This window comes from Sciurus carolinensis, chromosome 12 (assembly GCF_902686445.1).
Source record: "Sciurus carolinensis chromosome 12, mSciCar1.2, whole genome shotgun sequence".
Taxonomy (NCBI): Eukaryota; Metazoa; Chordata; class Mammalia; order Rodentia; family Sciuridae; genus Sciurus; species Sciurus carolinensis.
This window is the reverse complement of record NC_062224.1, coordinates 107,823,744-107,849,737: the sequence shown is the minus strand read 5'-3', so window position 1 is coordinate 107,849,737 and position 25,994 is coordinate 107,823,744. Positions and strand designations below refer to the sequence as shown.

At 48.6% G+C, this 25,994-nt stretch overlaps 1 protein-coding gene across 2 annotated transcripts in view; it reads left to right on the top strand.

Annotated features, from left to right (window-relative positions):
• The window catches only part of Brinp2 (BMP/retinoic acid inducible neural specific 2), a 97,654-nt gene extending 76,947 nt beyond the window's left edge, over positions 1-20,707 (top strand). For both annotated transcript variants that reach the window (XM_047521450.1, XM_047521449.1), the window contains 4 exons: positions 10,396-10,501; positions 13,223-13,459; positions 14,837-15,059; positions 16,602-20,707. In XM_047521450.1, coding sequence (XP_047377406.1) covers positions 10,396-10,501; positions 13,223-13,459; positions 14,837-15,059; positions 16,602-17,718 — 1,683 coding nt within the window. In that variant the 3' untranslated portion in view covers positions 17,719-20,707. The remainder of the gene's footprint in view (positions 1-10,395; positions 10,502-13,222; positions 13,460-14,836; positions 15,060-16,601) is intronic.
• The last annotated feature ends 5,287 nt before the right edge of the window (positions 20,708-25,994 follow it).

Sequence of the window (25,994 nt, the reverse complement as noted above, 5' to 3'; positions counted from 1 at the left end):
GATGAGGACTCTTGATAAAAGTCACAGTGCGGTGGAAAAACCACAGGAGTGTTCCAGCAGGAGAGTGACATGATCTCATGCATATTTTTGAAAGATCAATAGATAGTATGACTTTAATTACTAGGATCTCCAGCCCATCCAGGAGAGAGTTTTAGTAAAATTCATCTTGTTCTAGGGAAGATTAATCAAAATAATTGACAATGCTGGGTTTTTAAAAAATTCTAAGTCTAACATTAAGGTAGTGAATAGACATCAGACTTGTGTTATATGCTATTTTATCCCATCTGAAGTCAACAAGGACATTTTGTTCGCATTGATGAATTCATTTGACAAATATTTACTGAGGGCGTAACTATGTGTCAGGCACTGTTCTGGGTCCTCAAAATACAAGAGTGGACAAAGCATATGAAGTCCTGCTCTCAAGAAGCTTGAATTCTAATGGTGGAGCTACAGTTTAGTAAACATACAGTGTCAAGTGGCGACTGAGGGCATGGGGCCATGGATCCAGGTATGAGGACAGAGAGTGATGGGGACGCGGCCCTCAGGATTGACCGCTCTGAAGGAGGACCCCTTAGGCAGAGACCCAAGGAAGTGAGGGAGCCATGCATGTGGGTCTCTTGAGCAAGAGCCTATGGACAGTGGGTAGAGCAAGTGCCAATGCCCCTGGGAAGCGAGCTTGCGTGTTCAGGGAACATCGTGGAGGGCAGGGCCCCTGTGCGGTGTACCAAGAGGGAGTGAGAGATGCCTCTCTGGGGTGCTTGGCCCACTCGTCAGGCCCTTACCTATGAGGGAGGAGATGGAAAGCGATGCTGGAGACTCCTGCAGTGGCCATTGTGGTCACAAGGTGAGACACGATGGTGGCTTGGACGAAGCCTAGAGGTAGCGAGGAGTTGATGGTAGAGCCTGCAGGGTTAGGTAATGGGCTGGAAGAAAGGATTCAAGATTAACAGCAAGATTTTTGGCCTCAGCAATCAGAGGAATAGTGATTCCATTTACGGAGAAGGATAACACCAACAGGGGGTACAGATCTGGAAGAAATGAATCAAGCCTTGATTTTAAATGTGGCCATGTTAAATTTGACTTTCCTATTAAACATCCAACTAGATAAATCTAACAGGCAGTTGGACATAAACACCAGGATTTCAAGAAAAAATAAATCATGATTATGGATAAAAATTTTGCACACAAATATATACACAGGTGCAGTTGGTTCTTAAAAATGTGGGAAAGGAAGAGATAAGTGCCTTCCAGGAATGAGAGTAGCTACTAGCTAGACAGCCCTGAGCCTGAGTGGAAAGCACCCCAATATTCAGAAATGGGAAGAGGGAGAGGATCCAAGCAAGAAGACTGCCACAGGACAGAGACATAGGAAGAGAGCCAACGGGGGATCGCAAGAAAAGCAAAGTGCATCACAGTCACTTGGAGCAGGGCAGCTGGGAGAAAGCCATTGAGTAGTCACCTTGGCCAAGATGGAGAACCGACCTTCAACTTGGCAACTTGAAGGTAGCAGTAACCTGCAGAGCCATGGCTTCAGTGAAGGGTACAAGAGGCTGAGTAGACGGGTCCCAGGAGAGGAAGCACAGAGGATATCAGATTTGAAGAGACAGTGCCATTGCTATAGAGGCAAATAGAAAAACAGGCGGTGGCTGGGGAGCAGCGTGGGGTCAAGGGAGGCTGTGTTTGGTTTGAAGGTGGGACACTGAAATGATTCGTAGTAAGGGACACAGTGTCGGAGCAGGAGAGACGGGAGGTAATTGCAAGAGTGCAGTCCGTGGGTGAGAGGGGTCCCTTCTGTGTGCGAGTGGAGGGACGGGTCTTGCTGGGAAATGTGAACTCTTCACCCCTCGTAACAGGGACAAGAAGTGCACACAGGACACATGCTAGAGGCCAGTCAGGTGTGGTGGGAAGACACAGCTGCTGGCTTCTGATTGATTCCGTTTCCTTGGTGAAACAGTCAGTGAAGTCCTGGGCTAAAAGGAAGGAGAAGGAACTGTTGAGAAGAGGTCCGCAATGGTCTTCTCAGAAAGCAGGAGCTACTGTCAGGACGGTCAGCTGACTGGGTAAACAGGTAGATTTCTGGGGAGCACAAAAGGCCCAAGTGAGATTCTTGTCTATGTTAGCTCTTTGTCACTGTGGTTAAAATACCCGTTAGAGGAGAAAAACAACAACTTAGAGAAGGAATAGTTTGGGTGCATGGTGTCAGAGGTTTAGTCCATGACTCCATTGCTCTGACCCAAGATGAGGCAAAACATCGCGGCAGAAGGTCATGGTGGAGGAAAACTGCTCAGCTCATGACAGCCAGGAAGCAGAGAGGGAGGAGGGGGCGCTGCAGGGAAGATGCGCCTTCCAAGGCATGTCCCCCCGTGACCACGTCCTCCAGCCACACCCCACCTGCCTGTAGTTACCACCCAGTCAGTCCATTCCAACTAGGATGGACAGATTAAGTTGTAACTCTCACAATCCAATCACTTCATCTCTGAATATTCCCACATTTCCAAACTATAACAATGTCAATATGAGACCAGTTAGCATAGTTGTGAGTTTTATCATCTACCTTTAAAAATAGTTCGTGTACAGGCAGGCATAGAATAGGAGCAGAGTTGGATTTCACCAGGATATGAGTTTGTATAAGATAAAAGGAAAAAGAGGCCAGGGTATTGAGAGTGTATGCCAAGGAGTGACTATAGTGTCAGGCGAAGGAACCTAAGTCAGGCAAGGAGGGGAAGGAGCTCAATAAGAGATGGTAAAAAATGAGAAGTAGGTCAGGTCCAAAGACTGAAATCTAAGTAGCCTCAACAATTTGTTAGAGGGAAGGGACTAGAGAAAGTACGATTGCAAGATACTTCATGTTTGGGTGGGATGTGGCTATCACCAAAGAGGTTCTGGGGCTAGGATGGTCAAGATGGGGTTAGAACACAATGAGAGGAGCCCACGCCAGGTAAGGAGGCAAGGCTGGGTGACAGGGATCTGAGAGGCCAGGGCACTAAAGGATTATCTATGTGGATGCAGAAGTCAATAGGAATGATACAGGCGAGGCGCTGCTAAGAATAATGGTAAGTTTAACACTGAGAATCTCAACAAGTGAGGGAGGGTGGCAAGAAAAATCGCTTGCAACCAGGAGGGATGTGGGGTGAATTGCCTGGAGGTTCTGCCTTCGAAGGAGCCAACGATACTTATCCAGAAGGAAGAGAAGTGTTCAGGAATCACAGTGGAGGAGCCACCTCCCTTCCGTGCCCAGGAGCGTGCGGGAGAGAGAGAAGACAGCCACACTAGGGAAGGCTGTGGGGAAACACCCCAGAGGCAGCTGGGCTGTGGTCAGATTAAATAAAAATGAAGCGGACTCTCGAGGAGAGGCTGCCATGATAGGGATTCTGTTGAGTTTGCTCATGAACTATGGAGGAAGTTCACCGAAGAGGAGCAATCAGATTAGCAGGGACACAGCGCCCGGAGGGAGAGTCTGGGAGGTGGGGTGACTTTCCATTAGCAGGGATGAGAGAAGCATTTATGAGACTGGTGTCTTAGGCAGCCTGACACGCGCACAGGGACTATCAGCAGGATGGAGAGGGTTGGACCGAGGAGACAGGACTCTGTGGAAGCCCCTCTCCCTCTTCAGTGGTGTAGCAGGTTCTGTCTAAGTTGGAAAACTGGGAAAGTCTCACAAGGAATTGAAATATGGGCACTGGATCAGCAACATGGGTCTCCTTAAGGTCCTTTCCTGTCCCGGGCCTGACCAACTGTCCACTACCCCTTCTCAGTCTCACTTCCCCCTTCCCCTAACCTGAATTCGTGGCGCTCTCTCTATAGTCTCTTCCTTGCCTGTGTCGCCTTCTCCCCCTTTGGCATCCCCTCAACCCAAGTCCTCCTCAGCTCTTGCTGGTGCTCTGTCCTTTTAACGTATCTTTTCTATCTCCGTTCTCAGCAGTTCTCCCTGATCCACTCTCTGCGCGGTGACAGAGAGTGACAGAGAGTGAGTTGTCTGGTCACCTCATCCCTTGCTTCAGATGTCACTCCTACTGCCCACACCTGAGCCAGGGGGCAGAGTTCTTGGATGGAGAGGACCTCGGCTCCAACCTGAGCATGAGCTCAGTAACTGCTCGTGGTGGGGCTTTGGATAAGTCACCCGACTTCTAGTTTCCTCATCCTAAAATGGTTGACTGATTAGAACAATTTCAACCCAGAAGAATTTCTGTGATATTTATTAAGAAATATTCTTTTATCCTCCTCTCCATCCTCATTCTCTGGTCTCCACTCTGTTGTCCGTCCATATCCTGGAACCTAGCCCTACCTAAATGCCAGTCTATATTAAAATATGGCTGCTTTCATGTGTCACCTCCCAGTCACTTGCTCTTGCGCCCTGCAATGTTTGCTGTTCACCCAAGTGGCTTTCACTCACCTTCTTTGCTCAGCTGGGGAAGTTAACTTGTGGTGAAGCTTTTCCTGACTCCCAAGGTAGCTAGCACTGCTCCTCAGGGTTTCAAGCACATGTCTTTCCTACAGGGCTTGTCATCCAGCTGTAATTGCTAGCTAACATGATTATTTCCACCTGAGACTCTCAGGTCCTTGTGAGAGAGACTGGGTCCCGTTCAGCTCTGATTCCCTGGAAGAGTGCGGATCTTGCCACATTCTGGGTAATGAGCAGACGATTCACTGTTGAATGAAGAGTGAAAGCCCAGGACCCAGCGTTTACCAGATGCTTTAGGCTGGTCTACTCAGACTTGTGCAGGAACATGGAGCATGTTATTTGAAAGCGTCAGGAATCTATTCAAGATGGCGCGACTACAAAGATGGCTTACTAAGAGGACTCTGGTGAAGACTGTCACAGATCTCCAAGGATACTAACTCCAACCCAGACATCTGGGGCTTGTGAAGGGTGCTGCTCCTGGTTACTCCCTCTGTTTCTTGTTGAATACATGCCTCCACTTCCTCATCTCCATCTGCTTCACCTTCCTGCTTCTCTTGTTTGATAGTTACCATCTGTTGATTCCAGACCTTTCTGTGCCTCTGTGGTTTCTCCATGTAGCTTTGCCTCACAGCAGCACTGAGTCTGACCCTGGTGCACCTCACCTTTCTGCTTCCCCTGTCATCCAGTGCCACCAGGGCAGGGACACTCCTTGTTCTTTCTTATGCCCCCCCCCCCGCCAGGATGTGCTTGAGAATCATCTATTATCTCAATACTGGAAATATCTATCATCACCCTCGGATTTTTCTCTCTCAGTGGTACAGTTCTTAATTCTCTTGAGAACAAATGTGGCTCAAAGCCTGCCCTCAGCCCAATAATACAAAGACTGGGGCTTCAGAGTGTCCCGCCTCTTACGTAAAGCCCACGTAGTGGGGTGGGCAGCAGGTAGGCATTGAAAACCACGTTTATTGTAATACCTGTGGATGCACAGCTCAAAAGAACCTGAGCAAACAAGGCTGATCTCATGCCTTCTCCTACCTCCACCCTCCAAGTCTCCATAGTTACAGATCCACTTAGCAAGGGCCAGTACCCTGGGCGCATCCCGCAGCCCATCCTTGCTAGCTGAGGTCCTTCCTGGGTGCTGTGGCCCTGCTGTCTCCCTGCCCTGACTGGACGTGCCTTAGCAGTGGTTGAGCTGGCTGCCAGGAGTCACTGCTCTGGGTGGAGCGGGCGAGGGGAGGGAGAGGTCCTGCTCACCTGCTCTGCCTTTGCCAAGGAAAAGTTCTCCAGGGCATCTGCCTGGTTTTGTTTCCCTAAGCAAATGTGCACTTACCTTTTACCCTTTCTTAGCACCTTCCTTGCACTGATGAGGAGAAAGAGGTGTCCTGCTGCCTCTGGTTCATCTGACACCTGCCTCTGGGACCCCACTGAACATCGCTGTCCATTGCAAGGTTCACCCTCATCAGCACGTACTTCCGTTACAGGATTTGTCACCTGACAGTTGGGCTGTGCCTTCCCGATCTCCCCCCTCTCACACCCGAGAGAGTACACCCGGGGGCAGTGGGGACTCTGCACCACGCATGGCTGCAGGCCCCTCGACAGTGACTGGCGTGTGCAGAGATGCTCAGTGGAAGGAAGGCTGGAAGGCAGGCTGCGGTTGAGCTTGGGGGCGTGAGAAGAGTCGGGTTTGGTTTCAGCCCTGAAGCCTACTATTTCTGTGGCCTTGAGGAGTCACTGAACTCTGTTTCTCTCCTCGATGACCCTAATGACCAGCTGTTTACACTGGGCTAATTTACCCAGATAATATGGCTACACTTCCATAAACTTCAACCCCCTGTGTACCACCCTAACAGCCCCTGCTCTCCCCTGGGACCTCCAGACCTCCTCTTCACAGCAACCAAGGGCAGATGCACCCCAGGAGGTCTCCAGGCACTGAGGCTGGCTTCTGCTCTGGCTAGTTCACGCACTCCTGTTCTGCCTCATGATAAATACGGTGACTGTCGCCCCTGACTCTGCCAGTGTTGGAGTGACACCAAATGATATAGTCCACATGAGAACACCTTACAAACTGTAAAGGGTCGTGCACACGTGTCCTTTCTTTAATTCCCTGGGAGGGATCAGAGCCATAAAGGAAGGAAGAGAGCCTTTTCTTAGAGCTCTGTTTAGTTGAAGAGTTTGGAAGGATTTGGTGGGGACGTTATGAAATGCCCTGAAGAGAACACACATGAAACTTGAGCTGGATCCTGGCTGGCCAGGGGAGCCTTTCCTCATCCTTAAAATGACTTGTGGGAATTCCTGCCACAGCAGCCTGGGCTTCTCTTGGCAGCCCTGTTCAGCACACACCATAGGCTGTGCTCTCCAGGCCCGGCCCTAGTGCTCACAGGGAGAAGCCCCTTTACTGTGCAGGACATGTCGCAGGTGTCCTCCTGGATAGGACAGAGCAGTCGGGGGGTGGCGAGGGCAGGGGCAGAAGAACGGGCTCTGAGCTTTCGCAGGATCTGGGATGTATGGAGAACTGGATGTGCTAATGAAGCTGAGATCCATCAGGGCTTTCTGGAGGCAGGATGGTTCTGTCAACAGACCAATTAGCACACAATTATTTTCCCTTTCTGGAAGCTTATCTGAGGCACTCTTTGAACACAATGTGCCTGAGTGAACCGCACTTTCCGTAACCTCTCTGGGCCTCTTTATAATCTGCCGGCTCTGCAGAGAAAGCTGCAGGATTGTCTTGACTGACCCTTCAGAGGCTCTGTGGCCTCTGGGGCCACACTGGGGAGGGGGCTTCCAGGCTATTCAATTTACTCCAGTCGATGCTGGGCAATACCTGCAAGGGGACCTTGGCTAGTTCCCTCTCTTTTTCCCATCTCCTTACTTTTTTAGGGAGGAGAGAAATTGTCTTAAGAGAACAGCAACAAAAAGGGCTAAGATATTAGGATTTTGGGAAAACTGACTAAGTCTCCCTCACTTGTGGAGATCTGGTTCTGAGCCTCCTCTGCTTCAGGAAGTAAGCGAGAGGATCCGGGTGAGGTCTCTTCCTCCTTCCCATCCTGGCACCACAATTAGCAAAGGGGAGCTGCACACACCCTTGCAGTGACCTGCCTAACTGATTGTCTTCTTGTGGAACTGAACTTTGGAAACAGCAGAGTAAAAGTCATTATGTCAGGGTCAGTTCCAGAGTGGGGAACAAGATGGCAGAGGGGAGCAGATGGATTGTGGGTGGGGAATGGGGTGGGGTGAGGGAAGGAAGAGAATCTTCCGACTGTGGCTGTCCTCTGGCCTGTCCTCGTCTTTGGGTCACATCTTACTCTTACATAAAGCTTGTCAGCTCCCTCCCTGCCTAGACATGGTTGGGGAGTGATCAGTTCTGGAGTGTGTAGGTGGGAAAGCCAGTTCAAAACTTAGTGACGTTTTGGTGACCGGCTTACTTGGAGGCAGGGACAGGCCAGTCTCCCCAATACCACTGCTCTCCAGCCCACCCCATTCCAGGAAGGACAGTCTTCCCCAGAGTCACTAGACTATTTCTTGGTCATAGTTCTCATTGTAGGAAATTTTACTCCATATAGAAAGAGAAGACTTGGCTTCAAGTGAGTCAGGCTCTGTCTCCCCAGTCCAGTGTGACAACTAGCCACTCACCCAATAAGAAATACTGAGCACCCAGTGCTGTGGAAGAAGGCAGATCCACACGGGAGAGCCCAAACCTGTTCCGCTTATCTCCAAGCTCCTTATAGGCAATGACTTAGTCTTATTCATCTATGATTTCTTGATACTCCTTGAATATTTGTTAAATAAACAAATAAGTGAGTGGAAGAATGAAAGAATAAGTCAGACGAATCCTAGCTCTGCAGTAACCTGAGTAGCTGTATGACCTCGAGTGCATCGTTTAACTCATCTGGGTCTGGGTTGTAATACAAGGATAATGACACTGATTTCACATCAATACAATTTCTTTTCCCCACATCAACATTCTGAGGAGCGGGCAGATCACCATGTACGCTGGGTGGACTGGTCTGCTTAGAATACTTGTTTCTTAGAGGGTGACCTCATCTTAGGCGGTTTCAGCCCACTTTGCTTTCTGCGGCCCTTTGACCTGTATTCTCAGGAGACAAAAAAGGTATTGAGCTGGAGTCCAGACACTGAACACCTTCACCTGCTCTGTGGTCTGAACCTTGCTCTCCTCTCTGGAGAGTAGCAGAGGTGAGATTTGTCCCTGGGAGCGCCTGTGAAGGTTGAACAGAATGGAAAACTGCAGAGAAGCCGTCCAGCTCCTGTCCTGCTCTGGTCCTGCTCTTCATCCGCTGGGTCTTGCTGCCTCTCAGGCGCTCTGTCTCCACTGCCGCTTGGTCTTGGTCTGGAGTCGCCTTTCCTTCTTCACCCGCTCTTTCTCCCTTCCCACCCCTGCTTGTCTTTCAAGAACAGCATATGGCTCGCCCCTCTGTGAAGCCGGACTGCTTTAAGCCCCTGTCTGTCCCCGCTATGTTTTCACTTGGTGGAGCCCTGCTTCTCCCTCCACTGCTCTGTCCCATGTGCACTTTTAAGGTGCAAGCAGAAGCCCCTCTGCGATGCTATGATGTCACCTGCATGTTGGCGTGCCCCAGGGCCACCAGCAGGGTGCCACACCTGTGCTGCTTTGAGCCCAGGTGCTGTAGATCTCGCGGCCCCTTCTTTTTCCTTCATGGTCTGTTCCCTCCCTTCCCTCCCTGCCCACTTTCTACTTATCCTCGCGGACCAGCTCAGATGGTGTTTCCTCCGCTGCTTCTTGTTCTGCCTCTGTGCAGCGCTGTGCGCTCCTCAGGGCTCCTTCTGAGGCCTTCTTCTGCCACAACTTGCATTCTGTCACTCACATAGGAACCTGTCTCCCCACCCCCAGCACCCAGGTGTAACTTGTGCATCTTTGTGTCCACCTCTCCACCCTGCAAAGCTAGAGCATGTTGCTCATCCATTCTGTGAATTATTGAGTGCCTACCGTAAGCCAGGCACTGGACTAGCTGCTGTCAATCACATGGTGAGAAAAATAACATGAGCTTACCTCTGTGGGGGTAATAGTGTGTGGGACCCAGACATGAATCAGCTACTCCCAGAAAAGGATCTAAAACTGCAGCTCATGCAGCAGCAAAGCCTAGATGCCTGCAGCGCCAAGAGGAGGTCAGAGGTGTCAGGAGCCGGTCCTGTAAGAACTCCGGCAGGTACTCCAGGAGGGTCTGATGAATGGCGTGGAGCTGAACAGCAGCTGCTCAATAAATACCCGTTGATTGGTTGATTGATCGTTGGCAAAGACTTTGGAGATCCTGAGAAGAAAGGGCCTCGGGTCCCCATCATTCTTACTACATAATTATTTTAGTGCATTTAAAGCTCCCCATTTTTCATCTTATACTTTAAACATCAGGGAAAACTGATGGGCCAACTTTATAATATTTTAAAGTGACTCTCTGGTGTTTTGCAATATTACATGGCTCTAAGAGTTTATGTATATTTAATATACTTATTAAAATATGCAGTGAGCCCATGGCTGATTTTCTCTAAGGACATCTTGGTGCCGAGGTGGGACTTAAATGTTTAATACTAATAATAATACTCATAACTCATATTTCTCTAGTGCTTTCCATCCTCAGGATCCCTAAAACCTGTGAGCACCACATCGAGTGGCTGCAGCTGGGCTCAGCAGCAGGCTCACCAGGACCACATCTGGGCCCCCCCTTCCTCTGGGGAGGAACAGGGTGATGTGGCCATCCAGGTCTCACCTCTTCTCCAACTTCCTCAGCCCAGGTTGCATTTCCTCTTCCCTGACGCAGATTCCTGTTAGCTCTCTCTGAAGGGCTTGTCCTTACATGCAGCTATGCCACCAGTTATACATCAGAGACAGTCTTAGGACAAGGAAGCAAAGCGACTGTGTTCCTTTGGTTGGACAGGGACAGGACAGGAGTCTCCGACTGGATGACTGGAGAAGGAACAGCTCCCTACTGTTTCCTAAATCCATCTCCTGCCCCTTCCTTCTCTAGGTCACGGAGACCAGAACCGGTCCTCTGGGCTGCAGCAACTATGACAATCTGGACTCGGTCAGCTCTGTCCTGGTGCAGAGCCCAGAGAACAAAGTGCAGTTACTGGGTAAGCAGCTCTGTGATGGTCTTCATACTGCTCCTACCTGGTGGGAAGCTGGATCACCAAAGAACTAGGAAAGGCTCTGCCTTCCCATTCGGTTAGGCCCTTCTTACAACAAGAGCTCCACCGATTTTGGGACCCATATTTAGCAACTTGCCATCATTCTTTTGAGAATATTCCTGATGGTTTGCCCTCCACTGAAGACTCACTGATCCCACCCCTTACACTTACATCCTCCCATCTCATATTCCTTCTCAAAATCCCTGACACCATCCTAGAAGGAACAGCACATCCACCCTTTTAAGCCTTGACCTACTTCAGTGATCTGCTTTGTTACTCCTGAAAGTCCCTCTGCTTTATCCCACGGACTTACAGAGGAATAACTGGCCTTTGCAGAGTAGTTATGAGTTCACCCCCTTTGGCTCAATTAAGAGATCTACAAACTTTGGGACCTGTGGTTACCGTGACCATGACCTGAGCAGGGCCCCTGCTTTCTGTTATTAGTTTGTGGTCTTCCATGGCAGCTTCAAAGTCAGAAAAAGAGTTTGAGAGGAACTGGAGCCTTTTGACTGGAGACAGAAGAGCAGGACTGAGGAAGAAAAAGGAAAGGGAGCCGCTATGGTCTGCAGGCTGGAGATAAGGGGAGGTGCATTCCCTGCCCTCTGTTCCCTGAGCATCTTACGGGAAGAGCTGTGCAAACTGAGTCAGGAAGAAGAGCTCATTTTTCTTGTGGCCTAACTGAATTGGACTCTGCTTAAGATATTATTGTCTCAGCATTACAAAATCAATAACCCTCAGCCAGGATCTACGATTACAAATTCCAGGCAACCTGAGCCAGATGTGACCCAGTAATGCTTTAGGAATCCAGAAATATATAATAAAGAAGAGTAAAAGGTGCTTTTATTTAGAGCTTCCTAATACAATTAGTGTCTCTCTTCTCTGTTCCTGCTTGGGTTGGGTGTGTCTGGAAATGAGCGATGAGTGAAGTTCAAAACGTCTAGTGGTTCATTTGGAATCATGATGCTGTTGGATTTTACAGCCATCACGCATGCAGACGTTGCTCAGGGCGCTTATTTTAGAGCAATGGGGAAATGAGACCATGCTAAGGAGGAGGACAGCCTGAGGGTGGAAGGAGAGTAGGTGGACAAGGTGTGTGAGGAGGACTGTTCTAGTTCCATGGTGGCCCAGAGTCAAGAAAGGAACTTGCAGGAGCAGTTCAGAACAGGAGGCGGACCTCACGCAAGAACAACAGATGTCCACCGTTGCTGACAATTTTAAGTTATAGGTCTGCCCAGACTAGGATACACATTTTGAGCTCTGTGATTTTTGGCCAAGGGCAAGGTCAAGGGTATGAAAATAGAGCTAGCATACTTTTAAGAAAAGAAGAGCCCTCAAATTCAGAAGTTCTCCAGTCCCCTTCTCTCCTGGCACAAGGTCTCATAGGGTCCCTATTGCCAGAGTTTCCTGCAGGTCTGACCTCAACCATGACCCAGACTGCATCCAAAGGCATGATCATCCTTCATTCCTCTATTGGTAGGCTTCCAACAGCTACCTTTTCTGTGGCTTGAAGCCAACGAGGAGTATATCCTGCTGCTGGTAAACTGACATCCATCACAGATGGGTGAAAAAACTGAAGCTTGGAGAAATTTAGGGTTTCACATCCAAGATCAGAGAAAGCCGAGGGGAAGAGAGCTGAGAGCCATTCACATCGATCAGTCCTGACAGATCTGGGGGCACTGACCTCCAGCCTGCTCTTAGGTTTACTTAAGAATTAAATCATATTGAGATGAGGAAGTCATTCCCAAGTACGTGATCTGATGGGACAAGGACAGGGTTCTACCACCAAGCAAATTCTACCAGTTGGGTAACTTGGGCAGGTCTCTGTCTTCTTAGGGCTTGAATTGCCTCATCTATGAAAACCACAGTGTAGCTGGGTGCAGGGGAGTGCACCTGTCATATCAGCTACTCAGGAGGCTGAGGTAAGAGGATCACAAGTTCCAGGCCAGCCTGGGTCACTTAGTGAGAACTTGTCTCAAAATTTAAAAATTAAAAAACAACTGAGGTGCTGACTTAGTGGAATGCCCCTGTGGTCAATCCCCAATACCATATTGAATAAAAGAAAAAACTGAAGTATGGCGATCATGAGTGTTACTGGCAATTATACATTGAAGGTGCCTGGCATAGGCGATGAGCGAAGTTCACTGGCCACCGTATACCTCACTTCTAACTGGGGCAGCCTCCTTAGTCATCACAGCTGGGATGGGACACCCAGGAGGGCCCACATCCACGGCCTAGCATTCCTACTGCTAACCTCAGTTAAGCTAGTAGGATGACTGTCGCAGGCAGAGCCAGCCCGTCAAGCCTTGATTCCTCCCCCATGAGAGCTGTAACATCTTTCTGTTTCCATCCTGGAAATGCTGATATGCAGCCAACAAGCCTGTTCTTACAACATGCACCATCTCAATTTGGCTGACGCGAGGGGCCCAGTTAAGTGTTGGGCTTTGGTGTTTCTCATCTGCATTTTCAAATCCTCTGCCTTCTGTCCCTGGGGCAGGGATACCCCTCACTCCCAAACAGCGCAGCACGGTCAGGCCCAGGAGGGACCATGCTTGAGCCCAGGACTCACAAGTCAGCAGAACCCCAGCTCGGGTTCCTGCAGACTTGGGTGTGGGAAACTGAGCGCCCACTGATTCTGCCCAGTGATTCCTTGACACATCCTTTCCCCAGGCCTGCAGGTGCTGCTGCCCGAGTACCTGCGTGAGCGTTTTGTCGCTGCGGCACTGAGCTATATCACGTGCAGCTCCGAGGGGGAGCTGGTCTGCAAGGAGAGTGACTGCTGGTGCAAGTGCAGCCCCACTTTCCCAGAATGCAACTGTCCCGACGCCGATATCCAGGCCATGGAGGACAGCTTGCTGCAGATCCAGGATGCCTGGGCCACTCACAACCGGCAGTTTGAGGAGTCAGGTGAGCAGCCAGCTGGTGCAGAATCCCTTCCTGCCAAAGAGGGGTTAGCTGTGAAGTGCAAGGGCAAGAACATAGGGGGGTTTGGTTAGGAACCCAACCCAGTCACTATCTCTGTGATTTTAAGCAGGTCGGATCACAGCCCAGAGTCTCAAGAAGCTTGGGTTTTTCTTTATGTAAATAGAACTAATTCTTACCCAAGAAGTATGTTTCAAAGACTTAAGAAGCTATGATAAATATCCCTAAAGGCAGATCTCGTGAGTCTAGTTTGCTACTGATTCCGCAGTGCCTAGAACAAGGCTTGCACACAAGGGGCACAAAAAGTACTTGCTGAATAAACCCAGAGTGTAGACTGGCTCCAGGTGGCCCCTTGGAATCTAGTGGTTGCTAGTTGTGTTATGACTTATACCAATATCACCTTAAGACCTGGATTCTAAGGAATTGGTTTTGTATCTTTACCTTATTACTGACCAGCTTGAAGAGCTTGAATTGGCTATGCACCTTCTTGGTGCCTCCATTTCCCCATCTGTGAAAGAGGGAGAGTGGTGTGGCTCACTTGCGGAAAGTAGCCAAGAAGAGCACCACATTCCAGTCCCCTAGCCCCATGCTTTGGGCTAAGGTGGTGGGTTATGTTCCAGAACATAACTTCAGGCTCCCACTGCTGGGAGTTACTGCTCATGAGTACAGGGAGGCTCAGACCTCCCCCACGGGACCTGATGATTACAGGCATCGAGTAAAAGCAGAGAAAAGGACCGAGACTGAGGATGTGCCCAGAGAGCTCTGAGGAGATGCAGGTTGAAGCAGGGAACCCGAAATCACCGGGTTTCCAGATTAGCTACAGGAAAGAATGGCCATCTGACCAAGAGCCAAAGAGAGGAAGAGCATCTTAGAGAGGCAGAGAGAAGGGTGTGGAAGGAGCGGCAGGTCTCAGGGACTGAAGAGTTTCTAAGAAGATTTCTGAGCTGAGTACCACGCCTTCCTTGCCTGTCTGCACGCACGCCCCCCTCTTCCACCAGGGCGCCCCGGGGTTGTTGAAGATCGGCCTGAGACAGGGCTATGGAGACTGGTAGGAGGTGTAAAGGGGGAAGGGGAGCCATCTCAAGGTCATGAGCAAGAGCAGGATCTCTGGCCCTCCAGGTGGTGGCGGAAATTCAGAAAGGAGCAGGAAGGATAGGAAAAATCCTGAAGCCATGTTTGTATAATAATAATAATAATAATAATAATAATAATAATAATAATAATAGCAAAAGAGCCCAGGGCGGCGGATGCGCAGCCTCCGACCTCGTGCAGTGACTCTCGGGCCCCTGGTCTGGGAGCAGCCGCCCTTCCAGGACTCCGCGCAGCGCTGCCGCCGCTCAGCTCCTGTGCTCTCACCCACAGAAGAGTTCCAGGCCCTGCTGAAAAGGCTGCCGGATGATCGGTTCCTGAACTCCACAGCCATCTCCCAGTTCTGGGCCATGGACTCCAGCCTCCAGCACCGCTACCAGCAGCTGGGAGGCAGCTTGAAAGTGCTGTTCAAGAAGACCCACCGGATCGTCCGCCGCCTCTTCAACCTCTGCAAGCGCTGCCACCGGCAGCCTCGCTTCCGCCTCCCCAAGGAGAGGTGAGCACCCCGGGCCGGGGCCAGAGAGCGCAGCACCCCTGCAATAGCCGCCAAGGACGGGGAGGACCCGTGTCCAGCAGGGAAGGACGGCGGGTGGGACTCACACATAGCCATTTGGTTCCCACCATCGTGACCTTCTTGCAAGTCCCCTTCCCAGTGATGAGTCGTGTCTGAAAAAGAAAAAGAGAAAACAGGCAAATTTTACTTGTGTCTAAATTATAGTAGATTCGGACACTGTTCTACCAGGGCTCTCCTCACCCATTCCCCTTTGAACAAGTCCTTCAGGAAAGGGAGGGACGGAGTTCAGGCTCATACATCAATTGCATATGTTAAGAAAGACACATGGGTTGTTCAGACAAGTGGCTGCTCTGAGTCCAGAAGGAAGAACGCTGAGTCCCAGGCCCTTCCCACACGGCAGCCGCGTTGTCCTCGGCATTCATCATCTGCCCATCCACTCCTTCATTCAAAGGTTCTTATTAACTTCCTATTCCAGGGCCTACTATTTAGCTGCAGGGGATATTATTGGGTAGGAAAGATTGAGCAAACACACGGAAACATAAAAACTAGAAAATTATAACTATGTGGCAGCCACTTATATTCACGGTGGCAGAACATGAATCAAAGGGATGGTCTCAAGAGGCATGGACCAGAGAGGGAAGGCTACTTAGAAAGGACACGTTGGGCAGATTGAGCAGGAAGAGATGGAGACGGTCTGGTTCACACGGGGGAGACAGTGTTCCAAGAGAGGGGATCCCCTCTATAGCAGTCCAGGGTGGGGCTCTACCTGAAGCACACAGGTGAGTGGAGAGGACGGGTCAACAGGATTTAGGTGAGGGTTAATTTGTTTTCACCAACTAAGTACAAATGGCTCCCACATACCAGAAACCATCTTGATCTCTGAGAATATGCTGGTCCCCCGCTCTCCCTGCGTTTGCAGGAGGGATGTGGTCTAGAAGCCAGGAAACTGCAACACACCCAATAATCATGGACACTGAGAATAACCATAGGTTGAATGAAAGCAAGGTGACGTGAGAGCGACTGTTGGGTCCTTGGACTAGGACGTCAGGAAAGACCTCTTCAAGGAGCTTGCAGAAGAACTGAGCGTCAGTCATAGGAAATTCCCAGCCGTGGTGGAGGTGATAGCAACTGAGCAGATGGAAAGGAAGGAGCCCCTGAAGTAGGGATGAAGTTAGCAAGAAATTGGAGAGTTTGGAGAGTCTTCTAATGTAGAAGACTGAAAAGTGAGATTTGATACTAAAGAGGTCTTGCATTTTCGAAATTGGAGGTCTTCCATTTTTGAAAAAAAGGAATGAAAACCATTGCCTGGCTGCTTCCAGTTCAAGTCTGGTGTCCTGTATTTCTGGGTCGATGCATCGGATGCAGAGCTCCTGGCTTTCCTCAGCGGGTCCAGGGGGAGCATCAGGGTGTCCATCGCTCAGAGAACTTGGGGCGTTGCCTTCATCAGAACCTTCTGCTCTGAGGGATGTTGATGGTGTGGAGCTTCTTTTGACTCTTGCTTCTATTTTCTCTCCCCTGCCCAAGGTCCTTGTCCTACTGGTGGAACCGAGTCCAGTCCCTCCTCTACTGTGGAGAAAGCACCCTCCCTGGCACCTTCCTGGAACAGAGCCACAGCTGCACCTGCCCCTATGACCAATCTTCCTGCCAGGGCCCCATCCCCTGTGCCTTGGGTGAAGGGCCGGCCTGCGCCCACTGTGCTCCAGACAACAGCACACGCTGCGGGAGCTGCAACCCCGGCTACGTGCTGGCCCAGGGGCTGTGCCGGCCAGAGGTGGCCGAGTCCCTGGAGAACTTTCTCGGGCTGGAGACAGACCTGCAGGACCTGGAGCTGAAGTACCTGCTGCAGAAGCGGGACAGCCGCATTGAGGTCCACTCCATCTTCATCAGCAACGACATGCGTCTGGGCAGCTGGTTTGACCCTTCCTGGAGGAAGCGCATGCTGCTCACTCTAAAGAGCAACAAGTACAAGCCTGGGCTGGTGCATGTGATGTTGGCCTTGTCCTTGCAGATCTGCCTCACCAAGAACAGCACCCTGGAGCCTGTCATGGCCATCTATGTCAACCCCTTTGGGGGCAGCCACTCTGAGAGCTGGTTCATGCCCGTGAACGAGGGCAACTTCCCCGACTGGGAAAGGACTAACGTGGACGCAGCTGCCCAGTGCCAAAACTGGACTATCACCTTGGGGAACAGGTGGAAGACCTTCTTTGAGACAGTCCATGTTTACCTACGGAGCCGAATCAAGTCCCTGGACGACAGCTCCAACGAGACAATCTACTATGAGCCGCTGGAGATGACTGACCCCTCTAAGAACCTGGGCTACATGAAAATCAACACTTTGCAGGTCTTTGGCTACAGCCTGCCCTTTGACCCAGATGCTATCCGGGACTTGATCCTCCAGTTGGACTACCCATACACTCAAGGCTCCCAGGACTCTGCGCTCTTGCAGCTCATTGAGCTTAGGGACCGGGTGAACCAGCTTTCCCCACCCGGCAAGGTCCGGCTTGACCTTTTCTCCTGCTTGCTCCGGCATCGGCTCAAGCTGGCCAACAATGAGGTGGGCAGGATCCAGTCCTCCCTGAGGGCTTTCAATTCTAAGCTGCCAAATCCTGTGGAGTATGAGACAGGCAAACTCTGTAGCTAATGGGGCGTGGGCTCGTCCAGTGCCCGGCAGGGAGAGGATCCCCAGATCCAGGGTGTAGAGAGAATCCAAGCCCCGCCTTAGTGCCAACAGGAGACTTTCAGCACCCAGGAGCTGGGACCTTGAAGCTTGGGTTAAGTAGGCAGGAGAGAAACAGCCTCTGCACCTGTGCACAGACGCACGCGCACACACACACACGCACACTCCCACACACTCACTGGAAGGCTGCAGCTCAGCGGCCTGGAATCTGCAGCAGGTGCTTTCTCTAATGAATACAGTTGGAGGAGAGGAGCCAAAGAAGAGATGGAAAAGAAGAACCAGCCAGACCATGAAACCAACAAAAACCCTTCAAGTGATTCTTGTCACTCGAGAGAGCCAGAGGGGACAAAAACGGGTGGGGTGGGCATTCTTCCTCCCCTCTGCGGAGTCACTTTTGTATTCTTTTTAACCACATTTCTTAAAGTGTCGTTTCCGTGGCTGCCTACGGTGGTTCCTCGTTTTTGTACACCGCCTCCTCTGCTCCCTCGAGGCCTGTGCTCACTGATCCTGGGGCTGCTTCCTTCAGAGGCACCGGAAGTGCAACCAGCAGAGGAACCCAGGCCCAGGGAGGCTGGGCCTCCTTGCTCAGCCTCTCCTCCCCCTCCCTCCAGGCCCTCCTCCCAGGCCAAGTCCCGGGCCGTGGCTTGTGCCGGGCTCCCCCAGTGGTCCATCCAGAGCTCCTCTCCCCTCATCACCTGTTCTGTCCAGGAAAGCAGCTCCATCAAGAGAGAGACACTGTATAGGGAAATGTTCTTTTTTTAAAAAAACAACAACCAAAAAAACATTTATTTTGTGATTGTTTTCCTTGTCCTTCTGCTCCAGCCACACGAACATCTGAGTAAAAAAATTACTTGGTTTAATAGATTTTTAAAAGGCCTTTTTTAGGGGGAGATAGAAGAGAGATAAGAAAGAGTGTAGTTCCTTGGGTGGCCTGGATTTTTTAAATTGTCGCGGGTGTGACGCGGGTGTCCACGGAGGAGGGCTGTTGCTGCGTGGGAGGCTGGCGGGTCAGTAGGCGCACAGTCAGGGTAGGCCGTTGACTAGGGCTGAGGGGTGTGTGGACGGACAGACAGATCAAATGAGGAGTGAGGCCACGGTCCCAGGGAGTTCTCTGACTGCACCCATCCTCTCCTCTCCTGTCTCCCCCAAGTTCAAGGACTAACATGGCTCTTACCACCAGGGATTCCCCTATCTGGACAGGAGTTTGAAATTCCTTGCTCACAAAGGAACTGCGGCCTCGGTGCTGGGCCAATGCCCGCTGAGGGGGCTCCTCCTTGTGGCTCCTGTGGTGGGTCCAGGGTCACCCTTGGAGGAAATTAGGAACGATGCAAATGTGGCATTGGTTTCCCAGCCTAAAAAGGAGCTCTGACACCACTGAGATGGTGCACCTGCCCCCCGACCCCGAGAGCCTCCTGCCAGTGGGAAGGGGGCTTCTCAGCATATCGTTTGGATAGGGAACCACTTCTCTGTCTGTGCGCCACACGTTCCAAGTATAATGTGTAGGCATGACAACCCTGGCTTTATTCAGAGGGAAGCCACCACATAAATACTAAGGAGTTCATTCCCTAACTGTGGTGCATCTTGGTTGGCAGAAAACAGGAGACAATGAGAAGACAGTCCTGTCTTACCCACCCCAGAATCCTCTGTGCTTATGGTTGCATACGGGAGAATTTGATATTGCATTCGATCATTGGGCCATCTTTCAAGAATCTGAACTCCTGGGTAGATAAGCAGCCTGGGGTACTTCCACACAGCTCCCCTAAAGGCTTCCAGGGTAGAAATCCAGAGCGATAGGATGATGGGGGCGAGCACAGCTATTGGCTGTTGCAGTTCAAGTCCCTGCTTACTTTGTGAGTTGATACCTGTGGGAGATGGAACCAGCAGGTGACATCTTCAATGGGAGTGTTGAGATGTACCAGAGGAGGGGTTTGGTGGGGGAAGGGGGTTGCCCTAGGGCAGACACAATAGTCTGATTTTAGGACTCCCAATGATCACGCCCAGTGCTGTAGGAGTAGGTGGGCAGAAACTGTCACTCATGAATTAAAGGTAGACTCTTCATGAGGCAAATAGTCAACTGCCACACACAGCGATATTCAGAGTGGGAAGATGGCAAAGGAGGACATACTGCGCAGAGTTAGCAGAGTGGACCCTCGGGGTGCGATCACAAGTGCCTCATGGGAACTGAGTCGACACAGGGGGACTTGCATCCAACAGGGCCAGATCCATAGCTGTGCTGAAGGCTGGGAAACCTTGGCCACCTGTCTCTGAATCAGAGACCAGACGGGGGTGGAGAAGGCACACTACACAGCTTCTAGTAAGGATGCCACTTTTACTTATTTAGAGATAAGAGATCTTATCTTGAGAGGCCTTGGGGAAGGTGGTGGTGGGGTGTGTGATGGTTTTAGGAATGTATACATCCAGTTACAGAAACTTCCACTTCTGTCTGCTGCTTGAAGGTTTAAACTCTGAAGCTAAGTATACCAGCTCCATCTAAAAGTACTACTATGTTGGTAAATGGTTAGGAGTGCCCTTTTGATCTCAGGTGCAAGTAACATTGATAGAGAGCCTAAGCAAACATTCAATTATAGGAGTAGAGAAATTTTTTTTTTTATATTTTACCTACTCATCTGTTCTCAGCAATGGATATTGGACTCATCTGTTCTGGAACAGTAATGGAGTGCCTGGGGTGGAAGAGCTTGGGGTATAGCAGCACCAAAGACTTTGCTTCCAGAAGACAGGCCTGAGGGTGTAAAGGAGGGGCAGGATCCCTTAAAGGGTTGTCTAGACTTGAAGCCACTAGTTCAGCTGTTTCTAGAACTAGGCTGAGAGAGATTCTATGAAGAAAAGGCTGCCCACAGTTGAAATTTTCATCTGTAAAGTCTATAATAATCAAAAGATGTGAGCCACCTATTTTTAGTCACCGTTGCAAATAAAGAATTGTCATTAATTAGTACTGGGTTGTCAGTGTTGGTGAACTCATTGTGGAATTAAGAGCTAAATCACAATTCAGTTACTACCATGCGTTACAGAAGAACAATCAGGAATTCAAGCCTTAATTGTAACCCCAAAGAACTAATACATCAAATGCTAATCTGCCCTAATGCTTGAGACTAATACCTCTAATACTAAATAATATACTTAATACCTGCTACTAATAATATAATGCTATGTTCTGCAAGCCTACTCACGCATTGACAACCAAAGCATAGATGAAGATAATTTTCAATACTGGGTATCACAAATTGTTCAGAACCAGTTCTTGGCTTCTTTTTAATAACATGGAAATAGCAGTCATGATAGATGGAGTAGCCTTAAGGGTAGACAAAATATTATATCCTGCCCCAAAATATCAACTCCAAAATCTGTAATTTCTTCAGGTAGGTCCTGAATTGCATAGAGGTCCCTTTTTTGCTATTCTTCATTAAAGCTAAGACAGTCTTTGGAAGACATAACCTTACAAATTAACCCAACGGCAACACAGAAAATTAGATTATTGGAATTGGAAGATGTCGAGAGGTCATCTAGTCTAATATGCTCATTTCAGACATCAGGAAAAGAGGTTGAAAAACTTGAGCGATTGAAGAGCTTGCCCAAGGTGCTATCTGTCAGTACAGCCAGGAACAGCAGTCTCTTCAGGTTCCTTCTCTACCTCTCTTTGCCAATAAATGACATCAGAGTCCTGGGGTGTGAGAGAGACTCATGTTCAGTACTTGGAAGTGTAGGATGGAGGTGGGAAACAAGCTTCCAGGAAAGAGAAGACTGCTAGGAGATAGGAGTATCTGGATGTTTTTCCCTGTGATTGGTGCTAGCAAAAATAGCCAGCTACTGTATTAAGGAGGAGACTGAAGATTCTCTCCTGAAAAGCTTTCTGCACAGAGTACATTTCTCCAGCTAGGCTGGGGAAAGAGCAGTCAACTGGCTGCCTCTCTGATGACCCTATCAGCTCAGTGTTTTTGAATTGCAACATACTGCCTCTAATTTGTTGTTTTTTTTCCATAAATTACCAATAGAGACCTTGTATATCATTAAAAATCTGATCATTTATGCAAAACATCTTCCTCGTGAAGGCTAAAGGTGTCTGGTAGCACCAGCATCCAGGGCTTTGGCCTGTGTGCCCCCTGTGGTCTAGATATGGGGCAGTGGCCAAGAAGAGCATCAAAGCCAGGCTTTGCTGTGTGCGAAGAGTCCTTTCTCCTTCCAACAGCTAAGTACAGAGAATAAGCACCCAGGGAGTCACCCCCACCACACAAAGCTGGCCTGCACGCCCTCTCGGCCTCCTTCCTTTTCCTTTCATCCTTCAGGTATTTGTGCTCGGTGCTAGGCTAAGTGCATACACAAGACTCTGTGGACCATGTTTCTGGGGATCTATTCAAGACTGTGTGTGTGTGGCGGGGGGATGGAGGTTTAAACAAGTAGGAGAGGGGCGTTCTCTAATACAGAGGATCCAGCAGAGAGTGTGGAGTACAGGGCATCAAGAGAGCACAGAGAGGGAAAAACTCCCTGAAAAGACTCAAATGACATTTGTTGTGAACCTTCTAATAAATAGGAGCACAAATGTCTCCAAGATCTCCAAATGGTTTCCATCTCCATGCGGGCAATGCCCTAACGCGCACATTCATCTCGGAGACAACAGAGCCCCAGCAGCGCCACACCACACTGCAGGCACGGGCTGTATCCTTCTTTTTGACTGCTGAGCACCAGTCAGCACCTGGTTAATCACTCAGGAGACGTCCATGCTCCATAAGCTTAGGAAGCCTGTTTGGTAGACGAGATGCCTCCGCCCCCGGAGGAGCACTGTGAAACCAGCGTTCCGCCCACTGTCATTCAGCCCTGGGTTCTGACTCACCAGGCAGATGCTGACTCACCAGGTCTGCGTTCCTCCCAAGCTCCCAGGCAATGCTGACGCTGCTGGGCCAGGGACCACGCTTTGAGGCACAGCCCCATAGAAACACATCTGTTGTTTTTTGTTTTGTTTTGTTTTGTTTTTTTGCTCAGGACTCCAAACAGGACCCTTTTAGGAAGTATAGGAAATAAGAAACCAAAGGGTCCCTCACATCTGGCTCTGAGGTGGGGACTTTGGGGACAAAGACCTCGGTGTTCTACTGGCCTTTCGTTTCTCCACCTATTAAGAGCCGGATGTCTAACCTATATATACCAGTGGGCTGAGAAGAGAGAGAGACAAGAGAAAAGAAAGGAAACCTAATTAAATAAAAATTCCAAGTTCTCTAAGCTGGCTTGCTTGTGAAGTGTTCACAGATAAGCAGCCCAGCAGACTGGCAGAATCACACTGGCTGGGTAAAGCTCTTTTCCTCCCAAGTCTAACGGAGTAAATCTGTTCTTAAGAGGGACAGAGAGTACCTGTCACTCGACAGAAACACACCTCAGACGAGATGATTAAATCCACACTGGCAAACCCCAGAGGACCCTGACTTTACACAGTGCCCTGTGAACCCCCAGGTACCTCATCTAAGAAGTGAAATGAATTATTTTTGTTTTCCGTTCTGTCCTTCTCTCCTCCAACCTGTGTGATTGCCACCCTTGCATCATTAATAGAAACAGCCATCAGAATTTATGAAGGGTCATTCTTCCAAGGATCTCAGAACCTAGAAGAATGAATCAATCAAAATTATTTATTGAGCGTTTTCAGCTAGGAGCCATGGGAAATAAAGCAAACATGGGTTTAGGACGTATGCTTCCTTAATTCAAAAGGTTTGCAGATTACTTAGAAAACGAAGCATGCGGGGATGGTCTAAAGGCAAAGCGGGACTAGCATTGCTTTCTGGAGTCGGGCTGCCTTGGTTCAATCCCCTCCCTGCCACTTGCATAGCGTGTGGGGCTGGAAGTCATTTAATATCGTTGAGTCTCATTTTACACATCTGCAGAAGAAGGATGATGAGTGTGTGCATCTCAGAGTATGTCGTGGCTGCCAATCAAGATGCAGCATACAAAGGGCAGGGCAGGCCCGTGGCACATGCTCAGTACGTTTGGGTTGTTCTTACTACATTAGAGGATTCTATGTCTGGGTAAAAGGCAAGGAAAGGGAGGAGAAGGTATGTATCACTCACCTGCTGAAACAAACTTCCTGGAAACAAAGAGAAATTTATCATCTGGGCCCTTATATAAGGGTTATTGGGTAATACAATGGAAAAGGTCTTCGATGATCGTTTTTTGGGAGACACAGATAAGCCATTCAAATAGATGTTTCTTATATATTCCCTCTATAAAAGCAGAGAATATACTATTACAGCATAACTCATCACTGAAATGCCGGTGCCCAGCTCGGTCATGTGGCCTAGGAACATTGCACTGAGGATATAACTTATTATAGTGGTAGAGTTTGGAGTACCTAAGAGAATGGCTAGTTAACATGCCCATTAGACTGTCTCTTTCCAATAGTGCATCTTAAGTGCACTTTTAGCAAGTATCAAATTGCAGTCAATTCCAGGTTGAGTTATTTGATGGGGAGCCAGGGTACAGTACTGCCATAAGGTTTGTGGACGCAGACATAAGGGAGGCAGAGTTGATATTCCAGTTATATTGGAAGTATAAGATGTGGATCGTAGAAAGGCGGGGGAATGTAAGCAGTGGGAGCCGCATATACCTTTGCACATATTCACGCAGAGAATGAGAATTCGAGTTAATATTTTATTCCATAATCAGTCTCTAGAACCAAAGCCCTTCATTTCATTCTTTTTAAAAAACAGCTTCATTGATATATAATTTATATATCATGAAGTTCACCCTTTTAAGTCATGCCATTTGGCAAGTTTTATTTAAAAAGATGTACATAGATCACCACTATCAATTCTAGAACATTTATATCACCCAAGAAAGAAATCCTGCACCTCAGGCAGGTGGTCTCTGTTCCTCCTCAGTTTCCAACCCCAGGCAACCTCTGATCTGTTTCCTCTCTCTATGGACCTGCCTATTCTGAACAGATCATAAGTGGAAGGATATAAAACATAGGCTTGTGTGTCTGGTTCCTTCACTTGGCATAAGGTTCATCCATGTTGTAGTATGTATCAGCATATGATTTCTTGTAAAGATAAATAACATTCCATTGAATGGTTATTTTACATTTTGCTTATTCATTTGTCAGACTATGGGTATTAGGGTTGTTTCCACTTGGAAGCTAATAATGAATAATGCCACCATATGCATTGAGTGCGTGTTTCGTGTAAACAAAGGTTTTCAATTTCCTTGAGCATTTACCTAAAATGGAATTGCTGGGTAACATGATAACTGGTTTAGCATTGTGAGGACTGTTTTCCAGAGCTTCAGTATTTTACTTTCCCAACAGGACTTCCTTTCCAGCATATGTTGTTATCTGCCTTTTGATCATAGCCATGCCAGTGGATATAAAGTGGTATCTCATTGAGAGTTTTATTTGCATTTCCCTAACACCTAATGATGTTGAGGATGTTTTCATGGGCTTATTGGACATTTGTATTTCTTCTTTGATGAAATGTCTATTCAAAAGTTTTGCTCACTGAAAAAAAAGTAGAAGTGTCTTTTTTTAGTTGAGCTATAAAAGTTCTTTATATATTCTGCAGATGAGTTCCTTGTCAGATATATGATTTACAAATATTTTCTCCCATTAAGTGAATTGTCTTTTCACTTTCTTGATAATGTCCTTTGGAGCACAAAAGTTTTCAATTTTGACGAGGTCCAATTTACCTACTTTTTCTTTTGTTACTTACACTTTTGGTGTACGATCTAAAAAAGCACTGCCGAACCCAAATGTATGCCTATGTTTTCTCCAAAGAGCTTTATAGTTTCAGCCCTCAGTTTTAGGCCTCTCCTCCAATAAGGGTTAATTTTTGTACACAGTATGAATCAGGAGTCCAACTTTATTACTTAGCATGTGTATGTCCAGCTGTTTTGGTATCATTTGTTGAAAGATTTTTCTCCCATCATGGAGTCGTCTTGGCACAAGTGTCAAAATTAATTAATCATTAATGTATAGCTTGATTTCTGGATTTTCAATTATATTTGATTGATCTACATGTCTATTTTCATGCCAATATCACACTCTTTATTGTAGTTTTGTAGTAAATTTGCATTCAGGAAACATATATCCTTCAACTTTGTTTTTCCTTGTCAAGATATTTTGACTATGCTGGGTCCCTTGTATTTCAACATAAATTTTAGGTTTAGCTTATCAGTTTCTACAAAACAGGCAGATGATATTTAATGTCAATTATATTGAATATGTAGATCAATACAGGAACTATTGTTAT